Raw genomic sequence first — 8,675 nt, 5'->3', positions numbered from 1 at the left:
CACAGAGACACACAGAGAGAGACACACACACAGAGACAGACACAGAGAGAGAGACACAAAAAGACAGAGAGAGAGGAGAGACAGAGACGTGGACATCTCAAAATGTCAACTTCATTCTTGAGAAATCTGCTCGGTCAGCGAATACCGCGCGGATTCCTCTCACGCCCAAGCGAGGCCGCCACCGTCACCACCACAACCACCACCACAACCACCACAACCACCACCACAAACATCATCACAACCACCACCACAATCACCACAACCACCACCACCACAACCACCACCACAACCACCACAACCACCACCACAATCACCACAACCACCACCACCGTCACCACCACCACCACCACCACAACCACCAACACAACCACCACCACAACCAGCACAACCACAACCACCACCACCACCACCACCACCACAACCATCACCACAACCACCACTACCACCATTACCACCACAACCACCACCATTACCACCACAACCACCACCACCACAACAACCACCACAACCACCACAACCACCACAACCACCACAACCACCACCACAATCACCACAACCACCACCACCGTCACTACCACCACCACCACAACCACCAACACAACCACCACCACAACCAGCACAACCACAACCACCACCACCACCACCACCACCACAACCACAACCATCACCACAACCACCACTACCACCATTACCACCACAACCACCACCACCACCACAACCACCACCACCACAACAACCACCACAACCACCACAACCACCACAATCACCACAACCACCACCACCGTCACCACAACCACCAACACAACCACCACCACAACCAGCACAACCACCACCACAACCACCACCACCACCACAACCACCACCACCACAACCACCACCACAACCACCGTCACCACTACCACCACAACCACCACAACAACCACCGTCACCACCACCACAACCACCGTCACCACCGTCACCACCACCACAACCACCACCATCACCGTCATCACCAACATCGCCACCACCATCGCCACCACCACCGTCACCACCACCACCAACGTCACCATCACCACCACGCTGCGTGGCTGGCAAAGAGCCTCGGGGAACGGTGGTCAAGGGACAACTCACAGTGAAACTACCTCGTGTGTAGGTGTGTGTGTAGATGTGTGTGTGTAGGTGTGTATAGGTTTGTGTGTATGTAGGTGTGTGTAGGTGTGTGTATGTAGGTGTGTGTGTAGGTGTGTGCAGGGGTGTGTGTTGGTGTGTGTGTAGGTGTGTGTGTAGGTGTGTGTGTGTAGGTCGGCCGAATCGAGGGGGCTAAACGGGCGCGGCACGGGCTAGAGAAGAGATGGAGTGATGTGGTACAGGAGGACGTGGAGCTGAGTGGACTTGCCGATGACTGGTACCAGCGGTGTCAAGATCGGCCACTGTGGAGGAGGTTCGTGAAGGACGCTACTTGGCAGTTGGAGGCAGTCGCCCTCCAACAACAACGGAGGGTGGAGGATCGACGCTCACAACAACGAGCGGAGCGCCGGGTGGCTAAAGCACAGCAAGTTGGTACAGTAGGGGGCACAGGTGGTGCATCATCCAGCCAACTCGGTCATCTCAGTCAGTCGACCCGTGGCACCTGGGTGTTCCCCGTGACCTCCTGCCAGCGGGCGTTCGACACTTCACGTGGTCTCAAGGTGCACATGGCCTGGCACAAGCGTCGTGGTGACGTCACCGCCACTTAGTGGCGAATGACGGTTGTTGTTGTTGTGTGTGTAGGTGTGTGTGTGTGTGTAGGTGTGTGTGTAGGTGTGTGTGTAAGTGTGTGTGTAGGTGTGTGTGTAGGTGTGTGTGTAGGTGTTTCAAACCGGGACAATCACAGCAAGAAACAATTTTTTGCCCACTTCAGCAATTGTTTCTTGCTGTGGTTGTCCCACCTGATGACGGACGCTTGTGTTGCGCCCAAAAGGTCGTGATTTTATTCATTTCATTTTCTACCTACGTGACTTTACCGAAAGAACTAAAGAGTATGGATCCCTGCAGTCACGAAAACTTCAAATCTAGATTAATAGAATACGACGTTTCGATTGCAACACAAGCAATCGTCATCGGGTAGAAAACAAACCGAGTGAACTTATAAATACAATGCAATCCAACACAAATCATATAAATTAATTCAACTACGATGGGTATTTATTGTAATTTCCATTGTAATTTCCATTGTAAATCCATCGATGATCGATCAGGGAACAGGGTGGTGTGTGTGTCTGTGCAAGCCCCAGAGGGTCATCGTACTCTGTGTGTGTGTGTGCGTTCGTGATGATGATTGTGGTGGTGGTGGTGAAGGTGTTAGTTGCCTTTTTGGAAGATGCCAGAGGCGATCTGTTCAAAAAGAAAACTCATTGCGTAGTGGCATTTTTTTTACAGAGGGCAGGCAGGGTGGCCCTTCAAATTCCTCACCTGTCTGTGTCTCTCAGGTGTGTGTCTCTCACTCACTACGGGGTGGCACGTACACACACAAACACAGAGGGTGACTACCAGAGACACACACACACGCACACACACAGAGGGTGACTACCAAAGACACACACACACGCACACAGAGGGTGCCCACCAGAGACACACACACATACGCACACAGAGGGTGACTACCAGAGACACACACAAACACAGAGGGTGACTACCAGAGACACACACACGCACACAGAGGGTGACTACCAGAGACACACACAAACACAGAGGGTGACTACCAGAGACACACACACACGCACACAGAGGGTGCCCACCAGAGACACACACACATACGCACACAGAGGGTGACTACCAGAGACACACACAAACACAGAGGGTGACTACCAGAGACACACACACGCACACAGAGGGTGACTACCAGAGACACACACAAACACAGAGGGTGACTACCAGAGACACACACACACGCACACAGAGGGTGACTACCAGAGACACACACACACAAACACAGAGGGTGACTACCAGACACACACACACGAACAAAGAGGGTGACTACCAGAGACACACACACACACGCACACACACACAGAGGGTGATTACCGGAGACACACACGCACACACACAGAGGGTGACTACCAGAGACACACACACACGCACACAGAGGGTGACTACCAGAGACACACACACACGCACACACACACAGAGGGTGACTACCAGAGACACACACACACGCACACACACACAGAGGGTGACTACCAGAGACACACACACACAAACACAGAGGGTGACTACCAGAGACACACACACGCACACAAAGGGTGACTACCAGAGACACACACACACAGAGGGTGATTACCGGAGACACACACAAACACAGAGGGTGACTACCAGAGACACACACACACACAGAGGGTGATTACCAGAGACACACACACACAAACACAGAGGATGACTACCAGAGACACACACACACGCACACAGAGGGTGACTACTAGAGACACACACAGAGGGTGATTACCGGAGACACACACACGCACACAGAGGGTGACTACCAGAGACACACACACACTACCAGAGACACACACACACATACAGAGGGTGACTACCAGCGACACACACATACACGGAGGGTGATTACCGGAGACACACACACACGCATACACACACAGAGGGTGATTACCGGAGACACACACACGTACACACACAGAGGGTGATTACCAGAGATCCCCCGTATAGCCTTAACAGACTGTAGGGGCAGGTGCTGTTAGCGAGCACCTATGAAGGCCGGCACGGCACACGAGGGGGTGGGTGGCCAACACCACGCCCGGCCGCCTTTGTCTCCCTAGCGGCGATGTTTACACATCGCACTAGGTACTCATTTTAGGCTGAGTCGACCTAGGGGAGGCCCGGGACCGGTTCAGATAATCGTCACTGGTGTTGGCCGTGAGCGGGAATCGAACTCGGGTCGCCGGGTTCATAGCGCAGCGCGCTAACCGCTACACTACCAGAGACACACACACGCACACACACACAGAGGGTGACTACCGGAGAAAGAGGCACACAGACACACGCCTACACGCACAGAGGGTGACTACCGGAGACACACACACACACGTTCCTACACACACGCGCCTACACACACACGCACACGCCTCCGCACACACACGCCTCCACACTTACACGCCTCCACACACACACACGCACACGCCTCCACACACTCTCACGTACACAAAGAGGAATAGCAGAGGGGAAGGTCTCACAGAAGTGAACAGGAGAGCCAAAGGCAGCACGGGGAACCGCGATTCAGCACGTGGCTCAGACCACCACCACCACCACCATCATCGGGTCAACTGGGAGAGGCATTGGCCCCATCAGAGCAGGGGCACATTTGGCAATTTCATGCCCTCGCGAACCAGTGGCTCACATCCTCCGAAGTAGATCGGAAAACACTTTTTCGGGGTTTTTTTTGGTCTCCGTTTTGGTTTTTAATCATTGCAAATTAGCGGCGGCCGGAGGGGGGAACAGGGAGAGAGGAGAGAGAGACACCCCAAGACGTGTGACAGCTCGCTCGGTTCAATTCGCGTCGTGGATTCATCTCGGGCTGCAGAGGCAGCGCCGAATGTTGTCACAGAGGGAGGTCTACTAAGTGTGTGTGTGGGGGGGGGAAGGGAGGGAGGGCACCACGCCATTTGTTCCTCCTCTTCTTCTTCTTATTCTACACCTCTCACTTCACAACTCCAGCGTCTTCACGGCCCAAGAGGAGGACTGTCGCCACTCCGAGGAGCGGCGATGGTGACGATGGCGGTGGTGGCTCACCTGGGCATCATCCTCACGCTCGCAGGTGAGGAGGAGGAGGGTGGGGGGCGAGAGAGACTTGCACGGTGCTCACGCGGCGAGAGGAGGAATTCCCGATGAGCCGTGGAGATCTTTAAGTCGGAGAAAGTCGTCGCGGTTACACCACAACAATGACAATAGCAGCAGCACATAACTCACAAACGCGATATCAGTGCAAAGTACGAGATGGGTAAATACACAATCACACAGAGATACACACAGACACACATAGATACACACACAGACATACAGATACACACAGACACACAATCACACAGACACACACAATCACCCAGATACAATACTAAACCATCCCCCATCCTACAAGGCAAAGACCCCTACTGAGGGTGTGAACTAATTGTTCAGAAGCGACCTGTCCATCACAAATGATCGGCGTTCAACACAGTGGGGCGATCCCATTCGAGGATAAAACTGCGCGTGACAAAAATCTCTTACATTTTTTTGTCCCTGGGTAGTAAGTAATATTTCCTAATTGCTTTTGTCTAAAAAGTACAGAAAGTGGCTATTGTTTCCCACAAACTTTGCTTTTGTGACCAGGACATTGATACTTTTAAATGTACCTAATTTTCACTGTGAAAACGTGGTGTGCATTTCTGCCATTCCTGCACCTAAAGTCCTGGTCACAAAAGCAAAGTTTGTGCGGAATAATAGCCATGTTCTAAACGTTTTAGGCATAAGCAATTAAAAAATAACACTTTGTGCCCAGGAACAAAAATTGTGTTACGTAGCGAAATCAGAATCAATGTGTTTCGACTGGCAGGAGAAGGAAAACCCGATTAGCTATAAAGCTCTTTAATCACGGATGTTGTCCAGGTCGAGGGCACGGGGGCACTCAACACGTCCAAACAACACAATTCTCACAAACACGATAGCAGGGAAAAGTACAAAGCAGGTAAACAATCTTCTTGGTTCTTTCGGTAAAGTCACGTAGAAGGGAAATAATAAAATAATAAAAATAAAACATAATAAAATAATTCTCACGACGTTTCGGCCACAACGCAAGCAGCCGTCCTCAGGTGAAGAGCACGCTGCCAAGCCTAGTGGTGCCCATTCAGACGTTGTCTTTCCGACAGACCTGTTCTTCACCTGAGGACGGCTGCTTGCGTTGTGGCCGAAACGTCGTGAGAATTGTATTTTATTATGTTTTATTTTTATTATTTTATTATTTCCCTTCTACGTGACTTTACCGAAAGAACCAAGGAGATGAATCCCTGCAGTCACGAAAGCTTTAAATCGCAGATAAACAAGTCACTTACAAACAAATACTCACACACGCAGCTCAGCTGTGCCTTTCTTAGCAGGTGCAAGCTCCACCCAGCTGCTGGGTAGTGGGGCTTCGCAGACGATAGCAGCCCAAGCACGTGGCTGAAATCATCATCATCATCATTACGTGGCTTAAATCAACATCATCATCATCATCACGTGGCTGATATCGTCATCATCATCACGTGGACGTTCACAACAGCAGACAGACACTTTGCACGTCTATGGGTCTATGTGTGATGAGTCTATGGGTCTCTGTGTGATGAGTCTATGGGTCTCTGTGTGATGAGTCTATGGGTCTATGTGTGATGAGTCTATGGGTCTCTGTGTGATGCATATATGGGTATCTGTGTAATGAGTCTATGGGCCTCTGTGTGACGAGTCTATGGGTCTCTATGTAATTAGTCTATGGGTCTCTGTGTGATGAGTCTATGGGTCTCTGTGTGATGCATCTATGGGTATCTGTGTGATGAGTCTATGGGTCTATGTGTGATGAGCCTATGGGTCTCTGTGTGATGCATCTATGGGTATCTGTGTAATGAGTCTATGGGTCTCTGTGTGACGAGTCTATGGGTCTCTATGTAATTAGTCTATGGGTCTCTGTGTGATGAGTATGGGTCTCTATGTAATTAGTCTATGGGTCTCTATGTAATTAGTCTATGGGTCTCTGTGTGATGAGTCTATGGGTCTCTACGGAATGAGCCTGTAGGCTGAAACTAAATAATGTTTATGTTTCGATTTAAAGATTTCGTGATTGCAGGGATTTATCTTATTGGTTCTTTCGGTAAAGTCACGTAGAAGGGAAATAATAACATAATTAAAATAGAACATAATAAAATAATTCTCAAGACGTTTCGGCCACAACGCAAGCAGCCGTCCTCAGGTCTGTCTTTCCGACAGACCTGTTCTTCACCTGAGGACGGCTGCTTGCGTTGTGGCCGAAACGTCGTGAGAATTGTATTTTATTATGTTTATTTTTATTATTTTATTATTCCCCTTCTACGTGACTTTACCGAAAGAACCAAGAACATGTTTATGTTACCAGGTGTGAGGTCCCACTGAGCTGTGTAGACTTTTTTTCAGAAGCGACGCAGCGATCACAAACGAAAGCAGCTCAACCACGTGGGCCGATATCATTTTAGAATAATCCGGATCATTGTATTTAGACTGGAGGAGGAGGAATCCCGATGAGCTATAAATCTCTTTAATCACAGTTGTCCAGTTAGGGGACACGGGTCAGTCAGAACGTTACAACAACAACACTGGCTGCTCACAAACACGACAGACACACACAGACACACAACCACTCAGACACACACAGACACACACAGACACACACAATCACCCAGACACACACAGATACACACAATCACCCAGACACTCACAGATACACACAATCACCCAGACACACACAGATACACACAGACACACACAGACACACACAATCACCCAGACACACACAATGACCCAGACACACACAGACACACACAATCACCCAGACACACACAGACACACACATACACTCACAATCACCCAGACACACACAGATACACACAAACACACAGAATCACCCAGACACACGCAGATACACGCAGACACACACAGACACACACAATCACCCAGACACACACAGACACACACAATCACCCAGACACACACAATCACCCAGACACACACAGACATACACAGACACACACATACACTCACAATCACCCAGGCACACACAGATACACACAGACACACACATACACATGCAGACACATACAATCACCCAGACACACACATATACACACAGACACACGCAGACACACACAATCACCCAGACACACATAGATACACACAAACACACGCAGACACACACACTAAACCATTCCCCATCCTCCAAGGCAAAGCCCTCACAAATTATAGCCGCTCAACACAGTGGGCCGATATCATTTGGAACTTTTATAAGCGGCCATAATATAACCGAAATAGTCTTAATGCATGGAGAGTGTAGTGTATAGTGTAGTGTATAGCGTAGTGTATAGTGCATTGGATAGTGTAGTGCATAGTGTAGTGTGCGACCAAACACTCCAACCCCTTACCTCCTCATTGGTGATGGAGCAGTTGTGGAGAGAGTGGAGAGTTTCCCATACCTGGGCAGTGTGCTCATGACCGGCTCCGGTTTGACAACAGATGTCTCACTCCGAATCAGTCATGCGGCATTATTTGTTTTATCAGCTGCGTAAAGCTGCTGTGTGGAAGTTACCTGATCTGTCGCCTGCACGAATAATCGGCTCTTCTCGGCCACATGCATGCCCTCCCTTCGCTATGCTTGCGAAATATGGACATCTTTGCCGGTAATACATATTTAGGCTGGCCTGCCTACGATCCATCCTGGCTTTAACCAGGCTGGATTGTGCGAGGAGCTCACAAATCCTTGAAAGATCTGGGCATCGGTGAGCTCCTCCGGCAGGCAAGGCTGCGTTGGCTGGGTCATGTAGCCCGCATGCCCAGCCACCGCATGCCCAAGCAGCTTCTGTTTGGCCACATAGAGGGGCTAAATGGGTACGACACGGGCTAGAGAAGAGATGGAGTGATGTGGCACAGGAGGATGTGGAGCTGAGTGGACTTGC

The 8,675-nt window shown here is 50.2% G+C and overlaps 1 protein-coding gene across 1 annotated transcript in view; it reads left to right on the top strand.

Annotated features, from left to right (window-relative positions):
• Positions 1 to 4,677: 4,677 nt before the first annotated feature.
• The window catches only part of LOC133360683 (mucin-2-like), a 41,435-nt gene continuing 37,437 nt past the window's right edge, over positions 4,678 to 8,675 (top strand). The window contains exon 1 of the mRNA XM_061579474.1: positions 4,678 to 4,783. Coding sequence (XP_061435458.1) covers positions 4,732 to 4,783 — 52 coding nt within the window. The 5' untranslated portion in view covers positions 4,678 to 4,731. The remainder of the gene's footprint in view (positions 4,784 to 8,675) is intronic.

Source organism: Lethenteron reissneri, chromosome 69 (genome assembly GCF_015708825.2).
Source record: "Lethenteron reissneri isolate LAM-NWPU_2019-01 chromosome 69, ASM1570882v1, whole genome shotgun sequence".
NCBI classification, from domain to species: Eukaryota; Metazoa; Chordata; class Hyperoartia; order Petromyzontiformes; family Petromyzontidae; genus Lethenteron; species Lethenteron reissneri.
Note: the sequence above shows the minus strand (reverse complement) of the source record. Positions and strands in the feature narration are given on the sequence as shown.